General features: G+C 36.3%; 2 protein-coding genes across 3 annotated transcripts in view; one reads left to right on the forward strand and one right to left on the reverse strand.

Moving 5' to 3' along the window:
• LOC127877955 (probable lysosomal cobalamin transporter) overlaps positions 1 to 8505 on the forward strand; it is a 33025-nt gene extending 24520 nt beyond the window's left edge. The window contains exons 9-15 of the mRNA XM_052424282.1: positions 1043 to 1257; positions 1579 to 1684; positions 3014 to 3118; positions 3611 to 3754; positions 5061 to 5130; positions 5438 to 5541; positions 7847 to 8505. Of these exons, the coding sequence (XP_052280242.1) occupies positions 1043 to 1257; positions 1579 to 1684; positions 3014 to 3118; positions 3611 to 3754; positions 5061 to 5130; positions 5438 to 5541; positions 7847 to 7963 (861 nt within the window). The 3' untranslated portion in view covers positions 7964 to 8505. The remainder of the gene's footprint in view (positions 1 to 1042; positions 1258 to 1578; positions 1685 to 3013; positions 3119 to 3610; positions 3755 to 5060; positions 5131 to 5437; positions 5542 to 7846) is intronic.
• Positions 8506 to 12149: 3644 nt separating this feature from the next.
• Positions 12150 to 27784, reverse strand: part of LOC127876827 (ubiquitin-protein ligase E3C-like) — a 31387-nt gene continuing 15752 nt past the window's right edge. For both annotated transcript variants that reach the window (XM_052422304.1, XM_052422305.1), the window contains exons 10-21: positions 27566 to 27741; positions 27054 to 27140; positions 26589 to 26743; positions 26221 to 26432; positions 25862 to 25966; positions 25274 to 25447; positions 24490 to 24631; positions 22280 to 22530; positions 20852 to 21067; positions 16765 to 16863; positions 14757 to 15044; positions 12150 to 13862 (exon numbers count right to left, since the gene is read on the reverse strand). In XM_052422304.1, the coding sequence (XP_052278264.1) occupies positions 13692 to 13862; positions 14757 to 15044; positions 16765 to 16863; positions 20852 to 21067; positions 22280 to 22530; positions 24490 to 24631; positions 25274 to 25447; positions 25862 to 25966; positions 26221 to 26432; positions 26589 to 26743; positions 27054 to 27140; positions 27566 to 27741 (2076 nt within the window). In that variant the 3' untranslated portion in view covers positions 12150 to 13691. The remainder of the gene's footprint in view (positions 13863 to 14756; positions 15045 to 16764; positions 16864 to 20851; positions 21068 to 22279; positions 22531 to 24489; positions 24632 to 25273; positions 25448 to 25861; positions 25967 to 26220; positions 26433 to 26588; positions 26744 to 27053; positions 27141 to 27565; positions 27742 to 27784) is intronic.

Below are 27784 nucleotides of genomic sequence, written 5' to 3' on the forward strand. Positions count from 1 at the left end.
ATAAGTAATAAGCTTTATGTTGTCTGACTTCACGTTCTATCAGTTTGTTTTTGAAGTTTGTATATCATAACTAAATTGATTTGCTCCTGTCCTTCAGTATGTTGTTCTGTTGGTCGATCTTAGACTGGTAACAGGGGTGAACAAAAAGACACAATATCTGGTGAACTCCTGGACCTACAATCAAGCAAATTGATTTAGAGGTTACTAAGGTAAATAGGAAGAAACCTATTGTCCTTGAGGCCACGAAGTCGAAGGTCACAGTCACAGCTCTTGTATAATGATGGGGTTTCCACACAATGTCTAGATAACACTTAGACCTATGATGATCTATCTGTGCTATAAAAACTGTTTCCACACAATTTTGAGGGAATGCTTTGAATCATAACCCTAGTATTCTGGTAAGTCTTGACCCCGTAATAATTTTCAAATCAAGAGATCAAGGTCACAGGAACAACTTTGTTGCAAGTCCTAGGCATGCATATAAACCTCCCTTTATGGTTTTTCTTTATTAGCTCGGCTGTTTTCGGAGAAAACCCGAGGTATTGTCATAGCCAGCTTGTCGTGTCTGCCATCCGTGTCAAGGTTTGTAAAGGTTTTTAACATTGGCTCTAAAATCAAAGTCCTTCCACCTACAACTTTGAAACTTCATATGTAGATGCACATTGATGAGTTCTATATGCCACACCCATTTTTGGGTCACTAGGTCAAAGGTCAAGGTCACTGTGACCTCTAAAAAAAAAAAAAAAATCTGACAAGCTTTCGCACCCGAGCGTGGCACCTATTATGCGGTGCTCTTGTTTGTAGTTGAATTTAAGATACTTTTCAAAAAAAGATATGTCATATTGCAAAGTTGGGATTGTGCTTGAAATCATGTATGAATATGATACACGTCATGTTGGTTATAACAGTAATCTGCATAAACTCTTTCTTCAGTGCAATAATCCTTTTACTCTCAAGCACATACAAATATTAGTTGGTGCTAGTGCATGATTGCTACCTACAGACAATTTGTGTGATAACATTTCTTCATTCCATGTATCAGTATGGCCGCGGCAAGAAGATGTCAAATCGTGATGCCTCAACAATTGCTACGCTCGAGGAATCAGAGGCATTGATGGAGCGCCAAGAGCGCCACCTGGGAGCGAGGGACACCTGCTGTCAGAGATGTCTCATTGTTCTGAGACCATTTGCCATCGTGTTTGGAATCCTGCTCATCTTGGTAGCCATTTTGGTGTTCCTGTCCCTGCTACTGACCAAGTGAGTGTGTATATGGACGGTCCAACATCAGCACTGAGCATAAATGAGTTCTATATATTTAACCTTCATAGACTTACTTAGAAAAAGAAAAATTGGTCTTCAAACTTAATCAAAGGTTTCTTAATTAGCTGTTCAATTGTTTAAACACCACATCATCTACAACAAATGCATGGAAGAAAGTCTTACAACTTTTGAGGGCTCATAATTCTACATTTTGTAATAAAATTTATGGTTGCCATGATTTGCTTTTTGTTCTATGTGCACCATATCAGTGTTTAATATTCTAAATGACTTGCATGCATGCTGTTTATATTGTTCCAGCATTGATAAGACTCTTGCCAATGGTCTTGGACCCAAGAGTGGTTACATGCTGAAGAAGCGCACACTTCCCAATGTGGTGGATATCATCTTGGTCTTCTGTCAACAGGTACTATGTGCTTGCCAGCCAGACACTGGGGATATAACTTCTGTATCATGTTTTGAGTTGTGCTTGTTAATAAGCAGCTTTTCATATGTAATTATGTGATATCATATGATATTTAATGGGCCTGACCTTGTCAAGACTGTATTTGACTTTTTAAAAATCTTCAAAAGCTGTTTAGAAAGCATGTCATGTGTAACAAATGCCTCCTTCAAAGGCTTAGACCAAAATAAGAGGTCACGGCTCAGGTACAAGCTTTTACTTCATTACTTTTATGCAAAATAACTTGCCAAATATTGTCTCCATGTGGAGACTGGATGTTGTGTGTATGACCAATGTCCAAAGCGCCAAGGTCCATGTTTCATTTAGAGGTCAAAGGTCAAATTTGAACTTATTCATATTGCAACTTCATCTTCCATTATTTTAAAGGGACTGTCAACCACGACGACGTAGAAAAAGAAAAGTTCTTAAATACCGTATTGTTTTACAATTATTAGTTTAAATTGATTAAAATATCAAGACTGGTATATTACATTACTTGAAAAAAGTTAATATTTTCAGTATATTTGGTAATAAATATTCGCGATGTGAAATCGAAAGTACTTGCGAAAATAGGTGACATAACGATATACACACTATAAATAACGCTAGTTAATTGAGCATTATCTATATTAGATTTATACAATTCACTACGCATGCACAATTTGCATTCCTGGGTTTACCACGTGACAATGATGATCAATCTACTGGCGTTATTTATATCTAACTGGTTGTCACCCGGTAGACATACCCAGTAAAATGTATTACCAAATATACTGAAAATCTGAAAACCTTACAACTTTTTTCAAGTAGTGTAATATACAGTCTTGATATTTTATTCAATATAAACTAACAATTGTAAAAAAATGCGGTATTTTACAACTTTTCTTTTCTACGTCGTCATGGTTGACAGTCCCTTTAACATTTTAAACTTCCCAAAAATGTTCACTTTGAGCAGATTGCTTATCATCTATATCACATGTGTCCAAGGTCAAGGTCACACAAGGTCAGATGTGCTATTCGATCTTAATACACTTTGTCTGGACTTAAATTACATCATTCCTCATGCAATTGTAAAATTTACCACATATGTTTACCATGTTGAGAAGACATGTCATCTGCAAGTCCTGAGTCTCTTTGGCAAAGGTCAAGGTTACACTATAGGTCATAGGTTAAGCATGAACATGGTGAAGCTCGTTAAATAATTACTAGAATTATTGACAATGGGCTTGATATTTTGCATACATGCATCTAACTACTCTGATGCTTTAAGTACAACTTTTTATCCCTTGGCAGGCGTTTCCTCTGGACTATGTGCTGTTTGGTCTGCTCACGTTCTACCTTGTCTTCAGCTCCATGGCAGGCATCAAGAACATAGGCATCTGGTTCTTCTGTCTGAAGGTGAGTGAGTCTATTGTTTACAGTTGATGAAGGTGCGTGGTGACATCAGGTACCTGACATTGTTCACTTACAGATGTACAGCCTGATATTGTTTGATTACAACCTGACATTGTTTACCTGCAGATGTACACACCAACATTGTTTATGTGCAGATGTACAACCTGACTGTTTACATGCAGATGTGCAACCTTACTGTTTACCTGCAGATGTACAAGCTGACATTGTTTACCTGCAGATGTCCAAGCTGACAGTGTTTACCTGCAGATGTACAAGCTGACATTGTTTACGTGCAGATGTACAAGCTGACATTGTTTACCTGCAGATGTACAACCTTACTGTTTACCTGCAGATGTGCAACCTTACTGTTTACCTGCAGATCTACAAGCTGACATTGTTAACCTGCTGATGTACAAGCTGACATTGTTTACATACAGATGTACAAGCTGACATTGTTTACATGCAGATGTACAAGCTGACATTTTTTACTTACAGATGTACAAGATGCGCCCCCATCGTACTAGGCCCCAGGGTGTGCTCATGATGTGTATGATACTTATGCTGGCCCTCCTGGGTATCAACATCATCCTGTATGAGCTCACACCGCAGTACACGTCCTTCGGCAACCAGATGTTCTGGGTATGGCTGGCAGGAATCAGTTCTTTGAAATTCTTTGCTCATTTGTTTTATCAAAGCAACAAAATTATCTGGTATAATAAACTTGGTCATTTGATCAAGTTATGGATTATTTTTAGCTCACCTGAGCTTTATGTGCTCATGATGTGCTTTTGTGATTGCCATTTGTTAGTCATTCATTGTCCGTCAGCATTATTTAGCTTGTGAACACTCTAGAGGCCACATTTGTTTCCAATCTTCATAAAACTTGGTCAGTGCATTGTCTCAATGATATCTTGGCTGAGTACAAAACTGGGTCGTATGAGGTCAAAAACTAGTTTACAAGGTCAAATTAAAGAAAAAGCTTAATAATCTAAAAGTTGCATGAATAGTTGAATCTTCTTGAAACTTTGTCAGAAAATTTGTTTCAGTGATGTCTCAGTTGGGTTAGAAAAAGGATCAGGTTCATCAAAAACAAGGTCACTAGGGGCCATGGCAATTTTTCTTATACACTGAAACCTTGTGAACACTCTAAAAGTCACATTTGTTGTTCAATCTTCATGGAACTTGGTCAGAACATTGGTTGTTATGATGGCTTGGCTAAGTTTGAAAAGGATTGTGTATGTTGAAAAAAAAACATGGCTGCCGGGGGCAGGGCAGTAACCTTTCTGAAACTTGGTCAAAACATTTCTTCTAAAGATATCTCAACTGAGTTTGAAAATAAAATGTGCCAAGATATTAAATATTTTTGCTCCATTAAGTACTTTTCTTATTCTTAACTCCACTGCTGATGGCCCTCTTGTTTGTCAAGTATTATAAAATGCCATGTGAAACAGCCTTTCATATTGGCCAAACTATTGAGCTAATATACATGCTTGTATTAACAAGATAATAATAATGAAAGTATATTTTACACCCTTTAAAAAATCTTTATATATTGTGGGAACACCTGCTGTGGACAAGGGTTTAGGTGGGTGGCGTCTGGGAGAACTAGGTCTGCTCGCTAACTCAAAAAATTTAAATTGGATCATCAGGAAATGCGGTGACAATATTTTGTTGCCAAATTAAATGTGTACCCTCTCAAAATCAATCAGTTTAAAAAATTGAATATAATCATTATGCAACTTGGTGATAATGTTTGTGGGTATACTAACTTTTATTGGCTAAGTTTGATAATCAGCCAGATCACCTGAAGCAATTAATTAAATAGTCTATTGTTGTCATAACTTCAATGAAATAATTTAAATCAGCATTAAACTTGATCAATATTATCCAGACTCTAACTGTTCTGGTACCAAAATATGAACCTGTACATAAATATTTAATGTAGGGTGTGACTGGGCCAAACTCCACATCGCTAGAGAAATGCACATTTGATATGCAAGCGCAGGTGTTGAAAGGTAAGTGTTGACAGTTCACATAAGAAATAATTACATCAATTATAACATAAAGACTATTCACGTGCAGATTTATGTTAAAATGTAGTTTTTATTAGGCTTTATAGATTACATGCTTAACTTTTTATTAAAGTGATGGCTTAATAACTTATATTAGTTGAATCATTAGCATGTATGTGTCCTACACTTGAAGGAAGTTTTTCATCATTTTCTGCATACATCAATGGTGTGTTCAACACTTGCCATGTGTTTTACTATATAAGCTGGGTAGATTCTCAGCTGATCTCTCCTTATTTTCCTTGTCCCGCAGATGAATGTATCCAGTCCCGCATGTCGATGCTGCTGTCTCGGTTCTTCTACAAGATGTGGTTCTTTGGTGCTGCTTACTACTGGGCCACATGGCTCTTCCTACTGGTATGAAACCCACCTTGTGACAGCCACAAGGATTTGATACTTGTGCGTAAAGTTTCATCCCATATTAGCCTGTGCAGTTTGCACAGGCTAATCAGAGATAATACTTTCCACCTAAACTAGATTTTTGCTAAGAGACCTTTAAACCCTAAATTCCCATAAAAGCAGAAAGTTTTGTCCCGTATAAGCCTTTGTGAACTGCACTGGCTAATCTGGGATGACACTTTACACATATGCATTAAGCCCAGTTTTCCCAGAACAAGGCCTTTTAATTAACCTCACAATGCTGCTTTCAACTTGGCCACATGGCTCTTCCTGCTGTATGAGACCAGATGAATGGCAGTCATACTGTCATGTAGTCTCTATTTGTTGTACAATAGTCAATAACTGTCATTGACATGCAGAGTGTATTTATATTATAACTGTTTTGCAATACAGGGCATGGTAAATATAGTATTGAACCATCATAGCTTACTTAACCTTTTTACTGTGGAACCACTAATTCTGGTTATTTTGTAAATTTTCATCCTCCCACCATTTGACCAATTAATGACAACAGGAATAATAGTTAGCTATTTAATATTGTCATCTTTGTCTTGGCTGTTCACCTTCACTCATATAAACAGCAAAATGTTCTAAAATTGCAATCAAAGTTTAAAACACAAGAAAATACCCTGTTTTTTATTGTCCCCTACCGGTTTTACCGGAGGGGACTTATGGTTTGCGCTCTGTGTGTCCGTCTGTTTGTCTGTCTGTCTATCTGTGAGTCTGTCTGTCACACTTTTCTGGATCCTGCGATAACTTAAAAGTTCTTAATATTTTTTATGAAACTTGCAACATGGATAGATGGCAAAAATTGTGGTTGCTATAGCAACCCAAAAAAATTCTGATATTGGTGGAATTTCTGACAATGGTGGAGCCGGTAGGGGACCAAATTGCTTGACAATAGCCTTGTTTAAATTTGTTTTAATGTAAAGTATTCCTATCATGATCTTACTGCTCAAACGAGGAACATACAAGTGTTTTTTTACAATCAAAATGTAGGTTTTGGTTTTGTAACGCTTTATTTTGGGAATAAAAACGCTCACAAAACTTTCTGACATGAACAGTTAAGTGAGAGTTTTTATTTCAATATAAAAATGTATGTGTGTAGAGAACATCGAGACCTAATTTTCTGCATACAAGTTTTGTAATTGTATGTTTGGCATTTTTTGTATGTACTGTTTTCACAATTTGACGTTTTGAGTTAATAATTTGCACTCCCGGTGTGGAGCATAATGACTGTATTCAATATACAAAAAGTTGTCAGTATGACACAATATGAAACATATTATTTGCGATCTATGTGTAATAATGAGTCCCTTTATATCACAAAATAGAGACACTGACCCTTTTCAATTAATACAGTACCGACCAATACATGTGTTTTATGCTGCCATAAGGCCTTCCAGGATTGGGCATTACATTGGTTGATGGATTCTAATTGTTGAAACAAAACTTTTCTTCCAATTAACATGATGAGAATTTAAGACCCCAGAATTATTTCCATTATTGGCAATGTGTGAAATTTATATGCTGCAAATTGAAGTGGTTACTTTAAATTGTAATTACTGGTATTTAACCTTACACTGTTTGCTGTTAATGCATGACCTATTTTGTGTAAGCTACATTTGTTTCTTTACCTCTTAGCTTAATTCACTGTAAATTTAATTATTCTTAAACTAAAATGAATGAACACTTCTGGAAAAGAAAGGCCTTTGTCTAATCCTGGTTGTTTTCTGTTTTAATCATCAAGTTTAATATCTGATGTAAGAAGACAATTAAACGAAGGTGCTTTTGGCTACACAAAAATCTGTAGTGTAGGTATATTCTGAACAGTGATTTTTCTGGCCTATGGAATTTTGTAAGCCCCAAAGGTGGGCATATGGTGAATGCACTGTCTGTCTTTCTGTCCGTCACACTTTTGCGTTTCGGTTTTCGAAAAATGCTCATAACCTCTTTTGTCACTTCAGATGTAATCTTCATATTTGTATGCATGTTTATATGGACAAGGCCTTTCCATACGTACACAAATTTTGACCCCCTTGACCTTGAACTTAGGGTCCCCGTTAAGGTTTCGAAATCTGCGTTTTGGTTTCGAAAATGCTTTTTTCAGGGGCATGTCATCTGATGGAGACAGCTCTTGTTATTTTTTGAGTGATAAAGGCATTGGTGGTGATGAAAAAGTAATCTTCAGGCAGCATTATGGCCTGAGATCTGGTCTGTGTTTAACATACTGCTATTTGACCAGTTTCTGTTTCACTTTCAGTTCATTCTGGTTGGTTTCGTTGTGGCCATCTGCAAGAAGTCCAAGTCAGCCATAGACGGGGAGGTAGAGGCAGATGACATTGATGACAGCAGCGATGAGGAGCTCCTGCAGCACTGACATGCCACGTGATACAGCATGTGTCATACCATGTGACGTACCATGTGACACACCATGTGACACACCATGTGACAGCAAGATACTCTAGGATATACTTGGTTGTAGTGCATTGTTCTGAACAAAATGTTTGTGCTTGTCTTAACATATATATGATAATGTTTTGATAAGTTGTGATAATGATGTGTTGTACTAAAAACCTTATTATAAGTCCTTAATGTAACATTTTTTGAAGAATTATAAATACTCGGACACAAATCCCTAAACAATGTTTTTTTTTCCTTTTTAGTAATTCAATGTGTTTCTTTTTTAACTTTATACAGTAGTACAATAATCCTTATTTCATGTTTTTTATTTAACCATTGGCAGAATGGGGTTTTGGTGACAAAGGATTTCTAGCTTTTTCTATTGTTAATGCTTTTCTTTGAAAATGGTTTGTGAATGTCATGTTATTGTGAATAAATAATTATGATAGTTGTAAAAAGATCTGGTAATTCAATGGCTTTTATTTGGCGGAATGAAAACTGTAATAAAAATTGAATGAACTTTATTTTCTAGTTTTCCTTTCAGTATGTAACAATTTGCGTCAGCCATCCTTTGGCAAATTTTGCTGGTTTGTGTATGGCATTGGAAAATTATGGTCAATTTATATTTGTGTACACATTTCTATGTGATAAACATACACTTGGAGACACTTCTAACGCATCACTTAATCATATCAATATAGCTCCCTTATTTTTGATCGGATTGTGTTGAAATTTGGACCAAGAATAATTCAACACATATCTGATAACTCCTGAAAATTTAATTGAAATTGAAAAACAACAAAATGTAAAACTTAACAAATTCAAAACGTCACTTCAAAAGTCAAATTCGCAAACTCGTACAACGTTAAATAATAACAATGTGAAAACAAGAGCACCGCCTTGCGGGTGCAGACCGCTCATCTATTTTCTTTTTAAAAGGAGGGAGGGGCGGAGTGAAGAGGGGTGTATAGTGTGGGGGTGTGGAATTTATTACATTATCTTCCAAAAATGCGGAAAAAAAAAACGAAAAAAAATGGGGGTGGTGGGGGGGGTGGTGGGGAGTGGAGGGGGGGGGGGGGGGATTTTTGGGTGCGATGGTTTTGCCGGTATTTCAAACATAAAATAATAAAAATAAATATTTGTGTTTTGCCTTGCGGGTGCAGACCGCTCATCTATTTTCTTTTTAAAGGTGAAGGGACTCTCATTTTCAATCACAAAGGAGGGAGGAGTGGAGTGAAGAGGGGTGTATAGTGTGGGGTTGTGGACATTTATTACATTATCTTCCAAAAAAGCGAAAAAAAATAAAAAAAAAAAATCGGGGGGGGGGGGGGGGGTTTGGGGGTGGGGAGGGGGGGGGGGGGGGGGGGGGAATGGGAGGGGGGGGGGCGATGGTGTAAGTGGGGGGGGTTTTGTGTGCGATGGTTGGGACGGTTTTCAACCATAACAGTTTAAAAAAAAAAATGGGAGGGGGGGGGTTCATAGTGTGGTAGGGTGTGGTGGTATTTGTGAGATGATTCTTAAAAACAAAAAAAAAAAAAAAAAAAAAAAGAATTGGGGGGGGGGTGGGGTGGGGGGGGGTGGGTGGGGGTATAGTGTGAGGGGTGTGTGGTCGGTCATTTGTGAGATGATTCTTAAAAAAAAAAAAAAAAAAAAAAAAAAAAAAAAATAGGGGGGGGGGAGGGGGGGGAGGGGGGGGGGGGGGGGAGGGGGAGGGGCACGGGGGATGGTTTGGGTGGAGTCTATTGTGGTATGTCAGGTAAGAGTAGTTTCATCAAAGTATCAATCAAATCTAATCATAAATAAAGAAGTTATGGCAATTTTAGCAAAATTTAATAATTTGACCTGAGAGTCAAGGTCATTCAAAGGTCAAAGTAAAATTCAAGTTGCCAGGTACAGTAACCTCATGATAGCATGTAAGTATTTGAAGTTTGAAAGCAATAGCCTTGATACTTAAGAAGTAAAGTGGATCGAAACACAAAATTTAACCATATATTAAAAGTTACTAAGTCAAAAAAGGGCCATAATTCCGTAACAATGACAACCAGAGTTATAAAACTTGTCCTTTTACTGTACCCTTATGATAGTTTGTGAGTGTTCCAAGTATGAAAGCAATATCTATGATACTTTAGGGGTAAAGTGGACCAAAACATAAATCTTAACCAAATTTTCAATTTTCTAAGTATAAAGGGCCCATAATTCCGTCCAAATGCAAGTCAGAGTTACATAACTTTGCCTGCACGGTCCCCTTATGATAGTTCATAAATCTTGCAAGTATGAAAGCAATAGCTTTGATACTGTAGAAATAAAGTGGACCTAAACACAAAACTTAATCAAATTTTCAATTTTCTAAGTATAAAAAGGGCACATAATTCTGTCAAAATGCCAGTCAGAGTTACATTACTTTGCCTGCACAGTCCCCTTATGATAGTTAGTAAGTGTTGCAAGTATGAAAGCAATAGCTTTGATGCTTAAGGAATAAAATGGACCTAAACACAAAACTTAACCAAAATTGTCAATTTTCTAAGTATAAAAAGGGCACATAATTCTGTAAAAATGCATGCCAGAGTTATCTAACTTTGCCTGCCCAGTCCCCTCATGATAGTAAGTAAGTGTACCAAGTTTGAATGCAATAGCATTGATACTTACTGAGAAAAGTGGAACTAAACGCAAAACTTAACCAAAATTTTCAATTTTTTAAGTATAAAAAGGGCACATAATTCTGTCAAAATGCACGCCAGAGTTATCTAACTTTGCCTGCCCAGTCCCCTCATGATAGTAAGTAAGTGTACCAAGTTTGAATGCAATACCATTGATACTTTCTGAGAAAAGTGGACCTAAACGCAAAACTTAACCGGACGCCGACGCCAACGCCAACGCCGACGCCAAGGTGATGACAATAGCTCATAATTTTTTTTCAAAAAATAGATGAGCTAATAAAACGCATAAACTTACACGTCTTAATAACTGACCGGCCTGCAACATGCCGATTGAGCCGTTTCGCTCTTGAATATTCATAGGAGCCATAATGTTTTTCTTAAATTAATGTTATGTTGTTCTTGTGTAAACACTTACCTAGAATTATGAAATTGAAATTTAATTGGAATAAAATGTATATCGCCTTTTACTACACTTGGTGATTTTTCTAACGCAACACTTTTAAAACTTACATATCTCAGTAATGAGTAAATATTTTTATTTAAAATTGCACATGTGATCATTTGACTACAGTTTGTGCAAGCTAACAATAAAATCATTCATCAGTGACGATCGGACGCTTTAGCAAGTGGGAAAGGTAGCCTGTAAAATGTAAAGTGCGCGATTGCGCTCCTGAACATTCATACAAGCTATATTGTTTTGTAAATTAGTTTTATGTTTTCCTTGTGTAAGAACCCACCTAAAATAATTAAATTGAAATAAAACTAGAATTAAATCGCGTTTTAACATTTTCACGTGCAAAAATATAGAACCACACCTACCCCACGTGCTTAAGCGTCCAATTGTCACGGATGAATGATTTTATCGTGAGCTTGCATAGAACGTAGTAAAATTATCGTATGTTAAATTTGAAATCAATATCTTTACTCGTAACTGAGATATTCAAGATTGAAAAGTGATGCGTTAGAAGTATCTCCAAGTGTACATGTTTTATTTACTTATTATGCTCCCCTTTGAAAAAGAAGGGTACATTGGTTGGTACCTGTCTGTCAGTCAGATGGTTAGTAAGGCTTGATTGGTCAACGTTGGCTCAGGTATACTTAACTGTACCGTTTGTACGGAAAATATACTGAAACTTAACCGGGCATTCTAACGCTAAATTGGTTGTTGTCGGCTATTTTATTCAAATTAATTATGATTATATTTATGTCAATATTCTGTAAAATGAAACTCTTACTCATAAAAGCATGTTGAGACAGGTGTTGAGGCAGGATTTGTTGTTTGGTATTCTGTAGCATGTTGTACAAGATTGGATTTTTGCTGGAATAAAACTCGGGTACTGTCTAAATTTGCCAGGTATGTGTTAAAATATTTTCCATACCTGTGGTACATTTAAGTATACTTAAGAAAACCTCGTCAAATTTAAGTATTACCCCAGATGCAGTTTTAGAAACAAAGGGTATATCATCTAATGGTCAAGATATCAAATGAACACACAAGACAACAAGAATACAAATACATTTAATGTATTTGATATAAAAAAACATAGTATTTTGAATATTGAAATATTGAAAATAAAGATAACCCATAAGAAGTATTTTTTAATGATAAATTCAGTATTGGCAATGTGTGGATTAAGAAAACAAGAAACAGTCGGAGACGGGTGATGCTCCCCAAAGGTTTTTTTGGTCACAATATTGCACTATATATTCAGATAAAAGAAAACGTCTTGAGGGGCATAACTTTGGACAAAATAATACGATGGATGGTTAAGCAACTTAAAAATTTCAAAGGGCCATAACTCTCTAAATAAATCATCTAACCAGAACCCACAAATAACATGCGCATATCCTCAAGGTAGCTAAGCTTCCCATAAAGTTTCATTAAATTCCCGTAATAAGTTGCTGAGAAATAGATCAGACAGGAATTGTACTATATGTACAATGAAAAATTTCAAAGGGCCATAACTCAAAATCATCTGACGAGAAAAGGCTGATAATATGCACATCACTTCTTGGTAGTGAAGCTTCCCATAAAGTTTCATTGAATTTCAGTCATTAGTTGCTTGAGAAATAGCCCGGACAAGAATTGCACCATATGTACAGTTAATGGAAAATTTCAAAGGGCCATAACTCTGTGAAAAATCATCGGACCATAACTGGCTGATAATATGCAAATCTCCTTTTGGTAGTGAAGCTTCCCATAAAGTTTCATAGAATTCCGGTCATTAGTTGCTGAGAAATAGCCCGGACAAGAATTGCACTATATGTACAGTTAATGGAAAATTTCAAAGGGCCATAACTCTGTGAAAAATCATCCGACCAGAACCAGCTGATAATATGCACATCTCCTCTTGGTAGTGAAGCTTCCCATAAAGTTTAATTGAATTCCGGTCATTAATTGCTGAGAAATAGCCCGGACAAAAATTGTGCACGGACGGACACACGCACGGACAGAGGAAGCGGCGACTATATGCTCCCCCAAAATTTATAATTTTAAACACAATGCTTTATTATTAGTAAATAATTTTAATTGATAGTCAAAATCATGAAATTGAATGCGAAATGAACCTAAAAAGCAAAACTTTTTCAAAAATTGATTACTTGTTGGAGATTTTTTACAAAAAGACAAGTGTATAATAAGTTTTATATTATATTTATACTTATTCTACAATGGTGATGATTCAGGTGAAATTTAGACTAACAGCTGTATTTATATGTATGTATCGAATTGATATTTAATGATCAATACGAAATTTCTTGTGAAGGACAATATATCAGTTGATTAAAGGACACTGCACTATTTTCCTATGTAAGAGCTAAGTGTTGGACAAAAAAAAACAGGCACAGAGCTGCGCTAATTTGCCCTAGACAAAAACACCACACACGTTATGTTTATCATGATGAAACAACAGTGGTATGGTCCTATCTAAGATGAACCCCCAGTTCTATCTTCTATCCACATCTGGAGCATCAGTCAGAGCTAAACCTCTGTTACTCAGGACTTATTGAAGATTATAAATATTTCTAATTTATCTATCTCATATTTTCTCAGCTGAGTTCAAAGCCTGCTTCTGACTCAATGGAGTACAGGAGCTTGTCTCTAAGCATTCCATAGTCATGGAACTCTGGGAGCTTGAGCAGGTTCATGCAGGTGCTTGCCGTAGGAAGTCGGTCTGCCTCCCGGCCTGCGTTGTGGATGCAGAAGGCTGGATACAGCTCCTGTTAAGGAATACAGCATCATGTACTGAACATGTTTGTATAACAATTGTAAACTTGTATTGTTAGATGGAAACTGCCTACATACAAAAATTATAATTTAATATGATAATTTAATTATTTTGCACATATTTCAATTACAGTAATTGGTCATATTTTGTTGTATCAAATCTCAATGGAAAACTTTGTCAATCAGGGAGAAACTGACACATATACTTTAACATTTATTTGAAAGAATGAATATTTAACATTTTTTAATTTAACTAGAAGTGACCATTACCATATATTGCTTTATTCGCACATAATGATATTAACCTTATCCAGACAAGCATGCGCAATGTACCACATAAATTATCGGGCCAATATGGGCAATGTACCAATTAAAGTTTAATGAAAATCCAGGCATGTGGAAGTTATGGAGCTGAATCATGTCAGGACAATTCGCAAAAAAGCTATTTAACAAGATATGGATGGAGGCACATATGAGTGAACCTATACATGAAACTCGCATTGTCACATGACATGCCTTTCTTGCCTTGTAACACAAAGACCACAAATAATGAAAAATGTTTCATCTTTTCATATTAAAATATATTTTTAGAACAAATGCATATTTTTAATGAAATGAGTTTTTTAAAACATGAATGAGTCACATCAGTACAAAGCTTATAGGATTTGGTAGATTCAAAAGTAGTTCAGTTAGTTTAAATGCATGTGATTAGCACGATTGGTCACTTCCTTTCATACCTTATTTTAGGAAATTTTTTTTATATAAAATTTGATATTCCTAAACTTTTTCATAAAATATAATTATGAAAAGTAAGTACAACATACCACAAATCCAATTATTCTAAAATTCCAACACGTAAATAATAAGGGATATACACATCACCCGACCTTGAATCCCAGCAAAGGTGGTCGAGAGCAGCTTGTTATGAACTTGAGTAACTGCCTCTTCTGTTCATCTGTAAAGTCCTCCACTATCTCCCAGAACATCTTGATGACCGGGTGGTCGGCCGCATACCCCCCGCTGTAGTTGGTGTACGTGCGTAGGTCGTCTATGTCGATGGGTACCGCCGCACCTGAGATGAGCACCTGTAACTCCTGCTGGTCAAACATCCGCAGCCACTCCAGGTTCAGTAGGTCAGACAGACCATTACGGAATGCAGCACACTGCTTGTGAATCTGTATGAGTAAACAAGGGAATGGCAATCTAGTCTCATGTCATATAGGTAAGGTTCAGCAGGTCTGACAAACTGTAACAGAAAGTCATACACCGACGATGAATCTGCATAAGTTAACAAGGCAATGGTAAAAGGGTATCGTGGTTATTTTCTATACAGGTAAAAACTAAAAACCAAAACTGTTATGTTTTTTTTAAACTTAGTACAGTCAATCTTGTGGATGCGACCACTTGTATTAAGCGACCTTTGTCTTATGCGACCATTTTGAAATCCCACGGAGCTTTTTCGCTATATAATGATATTGTATTAAGCGACTTTTGTCTTACGCGACCAGCGACCGCTGATATGTGTGTATTTTGATGTCCGAATCTTGTATTAAGCGACCACTAGGAGGTAAAAGTGGTTAATGTATCGATCTTTCAGGGACAAATCCGTGTTAATTGTTTATCTAAGCCGATAAGATGTACTGTTACACCTCTGCTTTGTTTTCACAACCATTATGATTATGCTTTGTCTCGTTGACCGGTTCTGACCGGTATTGTTGTAGACTGCGTATTAATTTATTGAGTTGAATAATAGAGGAACGTATTACGCACAGTCTACAGCTTAAATAGTTTACTATGTGGATCGTTAAGAGACAATGCCGATTTTTCTCGAGTATAGATAACAGGTGCAGAAACAATGCACTGTACGCGACAAACATTTCCTGAGAAGTGCGGAAAATAAACTATTAATCGGCAACATCTGTCGAAATCCGTACATTACCAATTTGTAATAATGCTAATTAGTAGATATTTGTAAGCCAATCACATTGTTGTTTACTTAATAAATTTTCCAACCAGGTCTGATTGTTTGTTTTCAATTGACGTGTTTTAATTTTTTCAGCTCATTATGTATCATAATCGAGTTAGATTTCCTTAAGCGTACATGCAGAAATTAAAATGTCAAAACAAAAAGTGTTAACGTTGAACGAGAAAATTCGGGTTTTGGAATTGTCAAAGAGTATAAGTGCACGTAAAATCGCAGACGAGATTGGAGTCGGAAAAACCCAAATTCAGAACATTCTTAAGCGTAAAGCCGAGGTGCTTGAAGACGTGGAAAATAATGTGTCAGGTGAAAAAAACGCGCAATATAGAAACGGAAAGAGAAATACATGTGATAATATATCATAGCTTTTGGCTGACATTTATTTCTAGTTTTAGCTGTACACATGTATATGTAGACTGTTACACATTTTTAGCAAAATTGTTTGTTCTTAGGAAAAATATTTCCTTGTCTATGTTGTTTTTGCAAATAAATATGTACACACAATTTATTTATAATAAATGATAATTTATAATAAGTGAAAAATAAAACTCATTATAAGTAAAATATTGTTTATGTATTGTGTTTATATTCATTTTATTATAAAAGTTAAAATCATTGTGGATAAAAGAGATAATCCTTCATATAGATTAAAATTGAGGGTAAGCATTCTTCCAGAATGGCCTTTTGTATTCAAAGACCGTTTTATTAAGAGACCACTTTTGATTACTCCCTTGAGTGGTCTCTTAATACAAGATTGACTGTATATGAAAAAGACAAAGGTTACAAATATTTTTGCATCTATCTATTATTCTTGCACAAAACCACAACATAAACCCTCAACTTTTATTTTTATTTAATGTACTTAATATCTCATAGCAGCAATTTTTAAAAGGTTTAACATAAACATATTGTACCCGCTTGTTTAGATAGAAGTCTGCCATCAGGTGAATGTATTCTATGCGATTGTTGGTTGTAACTGGTATGTTCCGGCCACCATGTTTCAGCTCTACAACCTTCAAAAAATATATAACAAAGATTTAACAATTTATTTAACTTAAGGTTTGCATGTATGCTACCAATGCCTCAAATTTCATACCATTAACTTTAACCCCACCTCAACTTTAACAAGAGGGCCATGATGGCCCTGTATTGCTCCACTGCTGAAAAAAGGCTGAAACAAATATTCTCTGCATGTGCAAATACTTAAATATAGGCCCTATTTAAGCACATGTACACTTTTGTTACCCCCTGGGCTTGGTCAAATTTAACCCCAGGGGCATAATTTGAGAAATCTTTGTAAAGGACTACTATATCTCACTACATGTACATACATAATATGGTAGCCCTAGGTCCTAGAGTTAAGGACAAGAATATTTTAAAAGTTTTCACAAAATAAGCAAGATATAAGCGTATATAATGTTCAATTTTGTGACTTGCGGGTCAGGGTCGAATTTGACCCAAAGGGCATAATTTGAACAAACTTGGTAGAGGACTATAAGATGTTACTGAATACCAAATTTGGTAGCCATAGTCTAAATGGTTTTCAACAAGATTTTTAAAGATTTCACAAAATAATCGCTTTATAAGCGTTTATTCAATTTTATTACCCCCCAGGGCAGGGTCAAAGTTGACCCCAGAGGCATTATTTGGACAAATTTGGTAGAGGTTTATTAGATGTCACTACATACCAAATTTGGTAGCCCTAGGCCCAATGGTTATGGACAAGAAGATTTTTAAAGTTTTCACAAAATAGGCCCCATATAAGCTTATGTTCAGTTTTGTGACCCCCAGGGCAGGGTCAAATTTGACCCAAAGGGCATAATTTGAACAAACTTGGTAGAGAACTATTAGATGTCACTACATACCAAATTTGGTAGCCCTATGCCTTATGGTTAAGGACAAGAGAATTTTAAAGTTTTCACAAAATAGGCACTATATAAGCATATAATCAATTTTGTGGCCCCCAGGGCAGGGTCAAATTTGACTCCTGAGGCATTATTTGAACAAACTAAGTGGAGGACTATACAATGTCACTACATACCAAATTGTGTAGCCCTAGGCCAAACGGTTATGGACGAGAATTTTTTTTAAAGTTTTCACAAAATAGGCATTGTATAAGCATATGTTCAATTTTGTGACCCCCGGGGCAGGTTCAAATTTAACCCCAGGGATAAAATTTGAACAAGTTTGGTAGAGGACTATAAGATGTCACTACATACAAAATTTGATAGCCCTAGGCTGGATGGTTATGGACAACATTTTTTTTAAAGTTTTCACAAAATAGTCCTTATTTAAGCATATGTTCAATTTTGTGATCCCCCGGGGCAGGGTCAAATTTGACCCCAGGGGCATAATTTGAACAAACTTTGTAGAGAACTATAAGATTTCACTACATACCAAATTTGGTAGCCCTAGGCCCAATGTTTATGGACAAGAAAGTTTTGTAAAGTTTTCACAAAAAAGACCTTATATAAGCGTATGTTCAATTTTGTGACCCCCAGGGCAGGGTCAAATTTGACCCCAGGGGCATAATTTGAACAAACTTGGTAGAGGACTATAAGATATCACTACAAACCAAATTTGGTAGCCCTAGACCCAATGGTTATGGACAAGATTTTTTTTTTAGTTTTCACAAAATAAGCCCTTTTTAAGCATATATTCAATTTTTTGACCCCCGGGCCAGTTTCAAATTTGACCTCAGGGGCATAATTTGAACTAACTAAGAATAGAACTATTACATGTCACTACATACCAAATTTGGTAGCCCTATGCCATACGGTTATGAACAAGGAGATTTTTAAAGTTGTCCCACAATAGGTCTTATATAAGCATATGTTCAATTTTGTGACTCTCGGGGCAGGGTCAAATTTGACCCCAGGGGCATAATTTGAAGAAATTCAGTAGAGATTTATAAGATGTCTCTACATACCAAATTTGAAAGCCCTAGGCCCAATGGTTATGGAAGAGAAGATTTTGAAAGTTTTCACAAAGTAGGCCTTATATAAGCATATGTTCAATTTTGTGACCCCGGGGCAGGGTCAAATTTGACCCCAGGGGCATTATTTGAAGAAATTTGGTAGAGGACTATTAGATGTCTCTACATACCAAATTTGATAGCCCTAGGCCCAATGGTTATGGACGAGAAGATTTTGAAAATTTCACAAAATAGGCCTTATATAAGCATATGTTCAATTTTGTGACCCCCGGAGCGAGTCAAATTTGACCCCAGGGGCATAATTTGAACAAATTTGGTAGAGGACTATTAGATGTCTCTACATACCGAATTTGATAGCACTAGGCATAATGGTTATGGACGAGAAGATTTTGAAAGTTTTCATAAAATAGGCCTTATATAAGCAAATTTTCATTTTTGTGACCCCTGGGGCAGGGTCAAATTTGACCCCAGGGGCATAATTGAACAAATTTGAAAGAGGTTCACCCCAGGAACATTCCTGAAAAATTTCATCAGAGTTAGACCAGTAGTTTAGGAGAAGAAGATGTTTTAAGGAAAAGTTAACGCACGCACGCACGACGGATACAGGACCATGACATAAGCCCCCCTGGCCTCTGGCAAGTGGTGCTAAGTATTGAGTGGAAACCGCATGATGATGACCACTTAACATACACAATCTTATAAAATTTTACATTTAAATTTGATTGACAGATGTCAGCCCATCACACAGTTAGATTGGGTTATTACAAGAATAATGCTAAAGCAACAACAAAGACTGCTGAGGTGGGTTCTTAAGTAAGCCCAAGTCAACTCCTGTGATACACATATTGTTTGGTATAAGATATACAATGTATAATAATTGTTTAAATCTCATAGCAATAAGGATTTAGAAACAAGGGCTGTTTGTAATACATACATGCCCCCCATATGGGCTGTCAGTTGTAGTGGCAGCCATTGTGTGAATATGTTTTTTGGCACTGTGACCTTGACCTTTGACCTAGTGAACTGAAAATCAATAGGGGTCATCTGCGAGTCATGATCAATGTACCTATGAAGTTTCATGATCCTAGGCATAAGCTTTCTTGAGTTATCATCCAGAAACCATTTTACTGTGTCAAGTCACCGTCACATGACCTTTGACCTAGTGACCTGAAAGTCAATAGGGGTCATTTGCGAGTCATGATCAATGTATCTATGAAGTTTCATGATCCTCGGCGTAAGCGTTCTTGAGTTATCATCGGGAAACCATTTTTCTAAGTTGAGTCACCGTGACCTTGACCTTTGACCTAGTGGCCTGGAAATCAATAGGGGTCATCTGCGAGTCATGATCAATGTATCTATGACGTTTCATGATCCTAGGCATAAGCGTTCTTGAGTTATCATCCAGAAACCATTTTACTTTTTCGGGTCACCATGACCTTGACCTTTGACCTTGTGACCTGAAAATCAATAGGGCTCATCTGCGAGTCATGATCAATGTACCTATGAAGTTTCATGATCCTAGGCATAAGTGTTCTTGAGTTATCATCCGGAAACCATTTAACTCTTTCGGGTCACTGTGACTTTGACCTAGTGACCTGAAAATCAAAAGGGGTCATCTGGGAGTCATGATCAATGTACCTATGAAGTTTCATGATCCTAGGCATAAGCGTTCTTGAGTTATCATCCGGAAACCATTTTACTATTTCGGGTCACCGTGACCTTGACCTTTGACCTAGTGACCTCAAAATCAAAAGGGGTCATCTGCGAGTCATGATCAATGTACCTATGAAGTTTCATGATCCTAGGCCTTAGCGTTCTTGAGTTATCATCCGGAAACCATCTGGTGGACGGACATACGGAAGGACGGACCAACATTTGCAAAACAATATAATCCTCTTCTTTGAAGGGGGCATAATAAGGAAAGTTTGGCACCACTGAGATAAAATTCTAGGGGAAAGATTCAAGTAAGGACCGAATTTTTTTACAGATATCAGCAGGGGTAATTATAAACCCCCTAGCCTAGCGTCAATAAGACAAATTAAACTATGTTACACAAAAGATGTTACCTTTGTTTTCCCGAACTCGTCACCAGCCACAGTGAAGTCGAGGCCAAGATCGCTGACATCTCCCTCGTAGTGTTTGAGGAAGAGCAGGTTCTTGTAGATCTCTGGGTCGAGGGAGGCTAGGTGGTCAATGTCCAAGTTGCCGAGGTGACGACTTAGCAGCTTAGACAGGAAGAAGGACGCCATTGGGAGCTCAACCAGCATGTTCTCATAGATTGCCTGGGTGTGGAGAAAGTAGGCACTTATTTTAATATGAAATTATTGGCCAATACTAATCAACAAGTTTCTTTCCTTCTCAAAAGCTTTTGTGAATAGTAAAGACCAACAAACTTAACACCTACTTATCAAGCATTAGTTATGATCAGTATATTGTATGTCAGCTAGGATAATTGTTCAACATGTAATATTGAGTTTTTTATTGTTGCTATTCTAAAATTGGTTAACAAAACTCCTGTTTAAACAAGAAATTCTCACAGCTTTGAAGAGTATCCATGGATGCTGTATGCTGATATATGCAGTGAGTTGCAATAATGAACAAGAGCACCGCATAACGGGTGCCACGCTCAGCTGCGGGTGCAGTTTTGAATAAATGAAAGCTTGTCTGATTATTTTTTAGAGGTCACAGTGACCTTGACCTTTGACCTAGTGACCCCAAAATGGGTGTGGCATCAAGGTGCAGCTACATATGAAGTTTCAAAGTTGTAGGTTGAAGCACTTTGATTTTAGAGCCAATGTTCAAAATCTTAAGGTTTTAGCACGACGCGTACGGCGGACAACCAGCTGGCTATGACAATACCTCGTGTTTCTCCAAAAACAGCCGAGCTAAAACTGGACCATGGGACAGGCCAGTTTTGACCCCAGGGCATTATTTGAACAAAGTTTTTAGAGAACCACAGTTCGATTTTTAATACCAAATATGAAACCTGTGGGCTTTCTGGTTTCATACGATACAATTGTTAAAGTAATTTTTATATTTAAGTCAATATAAACTATTTGATCTACTGGGTATTGTGAATTTTCAACCCAAGGTCATGATTTGTTACAACTTCATCATAGAGGGTAAGTACACAATGTTCCCTTCCATATATGACGCATCTGGACATTTAAGTATAAAAAATGCATATTTTACAAATAAAATCTTTAGCAATAACATGGACATTTTAGGTTGAAAAAGGGACATAACTAACACCATTTTTTAAAGATTAAAAAAATCGCATATACAAAATGTCATATTATAATAAAAATCATTGCAAATTTGAAAGTTGAACATAGACAAGTGAAGAAGAACATTTCTGGATTAATTTATGTTTACTAACAGACAAACAGAAGTACATGTTATATTTGATTAAAATCTCCACAAGTAGCATACCTTGACAAATAAAATGTTTATCAAATATTATATTAGGTATTTAATTACAGGTAAAATGTTACCTTTCCCAGCATCCTGCCCAGGAAGAAGTAATGTTGTTCAAAGTTATCCACCAGTAGAGCAGACTGCTGGTTGGGAAACAGAAGTCTGCCACTGTCAGTGGTCTGACTGAAGAACCCTCGGTTGGGATCAAAGCCAGTCTTCAGCAGCTGTCCAAGGAACTCCCTGAAGATGCCGCCCCCGTCTATACCTGCCTCATCCATCCCTGCTGCATTCACCAGCTGAACACGCATCTTGTACTTCAAGTTGGGCTCTGAATGGAAACATTGGCTACTTGTAAACAATTACTGTAAAACAACTAAATTTCGTGTGGTACGAATTTTCGTGGATTTCGTTGTTCCGCTGAACCACGAATTCAAGTACCAATGATTATTTGAACATTTTTAATCCGAACTCGGTCCTTTTCGAATGTGATTGCCGACATTCTTTATTGTTTTCGGTTATCTGAGATATTTGATTGAGATATTCTAGGTAATACAATATGTTGTTTTCTTGATAAGTGTTTGGGTAATAATACTTTTTAAATCAAACACGGAATTTAAACAGTACATCAACGATTGTTCTCTTTTTACGTGACGTCGTCAAACTAACAGTTTGCAGATTTATCACATATGTCAATCAGTGCCAATTAAAGTTAAAAGAGACATAACGATTTTCACACCTGTATTTTAGGGACCTTATTACCCAATTGTTACTACTAGGGGACCAATTGAGCAGAGAATTGCAAATATTGTCAAAACAACATTGATGGCAATTAGCGAGCGGGGACTCACAAGATCGGCGCTTATTCGCTCTTATCGACAATTATCGGCAACACTTTTATGCTTCAGTGCACATTAATCACAAGCCTTGCTGTCAACACACATTAGCAGATTATTCTTCGTTATTACTCTGGTTGTTTTAAGAAAAGTTTAATGATTATGACTGTTAATCTTCCCCGAAAATTTGAAATCCACAAAATTATGTGTCAACGAATTAGTTGTTTTTTATTAAACCACGAAATTTCATACCGACGAATTTCTATACGTTTACAGTATTCTGAATAATAGCCCTAAACCCTTGTTTTTTTTCATTTATATAACTGGGGGTTTTTCATTAAAAACTAACCACTGAATGAAGTAATGGTATAATTATTGAATGATTACAGGTTTATACTTAAATCCGTAGCAATTTGTTATAAAATTTACATACAATAAGTGATTCGAGAAAAATTGTTTATAAAACATCATATTGTATTAACAATCTCATGTAAATAATTCACTTGTAATATTAAGTTACTTAGTACACCTCTTTTTTTGGGAATATTGCCTGTACCATGCAAATTGGGAAAAACAAGACTATTGCCAAGCAATATAGTCCCCTACCGGCTCCACCATTGTCAGAAATTCCACCATTGTCAGAATTTTCATTTTCTATTTGTTGCCATAGCAACCATAATTTTTGACGTAGGAACAAAATGAAATGACATGTCCATATTGCCATCTATCCATGTTTCAAGTTTTATGAAAAAGTATTAAGAACTTTTTAAGTTATCGCAGGATCCAGAAAACCAATATTTTCAGCAGTATTTCTAGTCTATTTGTTGCCAAAGCAACCATAATTTTTTACGTAAGAACAAAATGAAATGACGTGCAAAATGTCCATATTGCCATCTATCCATGTTTCAAGTTTCATGAAAAAAACTAAGAACTTTTTAAGTTATCGCATGATCCAGAAAAGTGTGACTGACTGACGGACTGACAGACAGAGCGCAAACCATAAGTCCCCTTCAGTGACACCGGTTGGGGACAATAAGCGCAATAACCGCTGAAATTGGAAAAATTGGCGTCATGAAATTTTCAGATAGGGAAGTTTATGTCTTTTCAATTGCTTGGTATTTAATAGCATAACCACATTCAGATATTGTTTTACATGTCTTTCTGATTGAAATGTTCAGTTCCAGTGCTCAGAGTATTTGCTTAATTCATGTGCTTTTGGAACAAAATCCACACAATTTTTCTTATTTTGGGGATTTTTTTTATTAAATTGAAATTGGGAATTTTTTCATTTTTCCTCAATGGGAAAGTACCTTTTACGGGTACTTAATCAAGAAGGAAAAAAATGTTGGTACAATAGTGTGTAAATTTCAACAATAATATCTGTATGATCATAGCTTAACTATTTTTCATATTCTGCAAAATTGTGTACAACTAATTTATGGCTTACACCATACCATTGTCTAGTGATAGTTTTTCAAAGGCGTCCTCATAGATATAGTTCCTCCTGATCATCACACTGACAGATCGGGTGCCTATGAACTGACTGGTCTCGGTCTGGAATTCTTCCTTGTCCTTCTGCAGAAACTTGTGAAATATCTGTGGAACAAATATAACTGTCATCTAAGGAACAAATATTGCTTTCTTTTAATGTGGTAACTTGATAAACATTCATAATAAATATAAAATAATGATAATTCGGAACATACCACTGACAAATGTTTTTTCATTTAAAATGAACAAAACCATAGTATTCTATTATAAAATACTTTATCAGTGCATATAAATCACATGATAAACTAAATTCTATGTTAAGTGATATAATATTTATCCACATTATACACAGTTTTCGTGGATGTCCTGTAAAATATCACTTGAAGGTTCTCACTAACTTAACAAGAGATTGCAAAGCAATATGGTCCCCTACCGGTGAAACTCCACCATTGTCAGTAATTTTTTATATATTTGTTGCCATAGCAACCAGAATTCTTGATGTAGGAACAAAATGAAATGACATGCATAATCTCCATATTGCCATCTATCCATGTTTCAAGTTTCATGAAAAAATATGAAAAACTTTTATCGCAGGATCCAGAAAAGTGTGACAGACTGACTGACAGACTCACGGACACCCAGAGAGCAAACCATAAGTCTCCTCTGGTTTCACCGGTAGGGGACAATAAACATACCTTTAAAGTGTATATTAAGGTATATTATACTGTAGAGAGCAATCCTTCCTACCTTCACTCTTTCATGGAAAGCTACAACGAAGGGCAGCTCAGTGAGAATTACAAGGTTCTTGACGTCCCTGTTTGACAGCGGTGGTCCGCCTTCCTCCGCGTTGATACGGGTCAACGACTGCATGGTAACAAATGGGCGACGGACCAACATAGAAGAACCGTAGATCTGTGATGGCTAAATAAATTGGGTGCATTTTAAAATACTACAAGCAATATAGTATGTTTAATGAACAAAAAGCTAAAGAACACTATTTTTTGTTAAACAGATATGTTCAACTTAGGTTTGGTGAAGATCAGATGGAAACCTTTATATATTGTGACCCTGACTATTGACCTAAAAATCAAGAGGGGTCTTTCTTTCCTTCCATTAAACCATCATATTATTTGCATAATAATGGGTCGAAGAGTTTTCAAAACATAGTGCAGAAACATAATGGTCTACGGGCCAATCATCCAGATGCAGACCAATAAACCCACAGCTGAGAATAACAATATATAATTTAACTTCTTCAAAGGGGCAGGCGGTAAATAAATTTTTCCTTATAGCGTTCTTGAAAATAAAACAAAATAATATAAGTCACCAACTTACTGCATCTGCAATGATTTTGAACCTGTCAGTTAGCCAATGATTTTTGCCACAGAATGACTTTCTTGAGTCTCTAGTATATATTTGCCGAACAAGGCCAGCAACCACCTTTAAACAGATTAATGAGCAAGTTTCCAAGCTTTAAATTGAATTACAAAGATCAACACATTTTAACTTAATAATACTGCAATAACAAAAGTACTTCAAATTTAACATTATACAACATAAACATATGATTTGTATGATATATTTTATTTGTGATACATTGTCAGAAATAACAGTAAAATTTCACTATTTTTACAAACATGTTTAACCTTCTTTTTACATTTTCAAAAACGTATATGACTGAACATCAGACAGACCTTAAACAAACTTCCCCACTCTTTGGTTTCCTTGCTCAACTCCTTGGTATCCTTCCTCTGGCCTTTATTAGCAAGAACACGTCTGTAGTCATCATTGACTGTTGGCCTGGCGTCTGGATGGGCCAGCTCTAGTATGCCCAGACATACATCTCTCAACGCCATGGACATATTCTCTACTTCTTTCAATTCAAACGGCATACTTGATCCAGGACCTGTGACCAGAATTAACAATGACAAAAGATATGGGAAATGTAAACAAAATATAAATAACAAATATTAAATATTTGAAATATAAAAAACATACTAAATTTAAGTTACAGGATGTTGCATGTATATGGTAAATAAATTCTGGCAATTGAACACTCCACCTTTGATACCCCCATAAAAGTCAGCATCGTGCAGTGTGTGGAGAGAATGGCTGAACATGGAGCAGAATGTAGACAGCAATGGGACAATACGAGCCATGTCGGTCCCCTCCATAGCCTGACTGCAGCTCAGCAGGTGAATAAGGGGCTTGGTCTCCCTACAATGTACAGCAGACTGTCAGGGCAGGGCTCAGTTTAACTTGTATATCAGGAGCAAAATCAAATATCCGCAATCAAATTTACTTGTATTTATTACTATTTTCTGAAATTTTACTAAAACATTTTTTGCATTGTTATTAAATAATTATATATATATGTAAGTTTCACTAAAACCTACATTTGCGACCTGATTTTGGACCCTCCTACACATGGAAGGCTTTGAAAAACTAATTTCTTATCGCATTAGTATATTATGTAATTATTAGTTTGTTTACTTAGTAATAATTTGTGGTGCCTCTTAGTTCATACCTGGTGTGGGTGACCGTGGATTCTTGAACACAAAACTTCCACAGATTTCTTATAAATGTCGGATTGTAAGCAAGACTGAACAGCATTCTGAAAGAAACAAATTAAGTTAAAGTATTATAATATTTTTAATAATTTGAGTTAAATTAATCCGTACCAATAACTTGTATGAAGTGTTTGTAATGTTAAAACCAGTTTCTGCCTAATTCTGTAATGCAATCACTTGTTTTATCCACTGACGAGTTTTTACACAATTGAACAAACAGCTATACTTTTGTGTTGGTTTCTTAAAACACATGCATTTACATTAACAATAAGTCTTGTTCTGGAAAAACTGGGCCTTATGAATTAACATAAAGTGTAATTCCAGATGAGCCTGTGCAGTCTTCCAAGAGACTGTAACTAAAAATTCCACATAAAGTGCTATCCCTTCACAGGCTAATCTGGGATGAAACTGTAAGCAGATGGATCAGCCCAGTTTTCCAAGGTTCCAATAATGACACACCTATTCTTACCTTCTTCTATGGATGGAGTATCTGTGCTGGCTGATCAAACAGTGACATATGACGGCTACAGCGTGCAGTACGGGTGCCTTGCAGTGAACCTTCCCCACCAGTCCCACTATCTGGCTGACGTGTGTGTGTGAGTCCAGGGCTGACAAACACGCCTCCCTGACCTCTGCCAGCTCACTCTATGGGAAACATACAAAGTGAGTCACAATAACAATTAGCAAT

Source organism: Dreissena polymorpha, chromosome 4 (genome assembly GCF_020536995.1).
Source record: "Dreissena polymorpha isolate Duluth1 chromosome 4, UMN_Dpol_1.0, whole genome shotgun sequence".
Lineage (NCBI taxonomy): Eukaryota > Metazoa > Mollusca > Bivalvia > Myida > Dreissenidae > Dreissena > Dreissena polymorpha.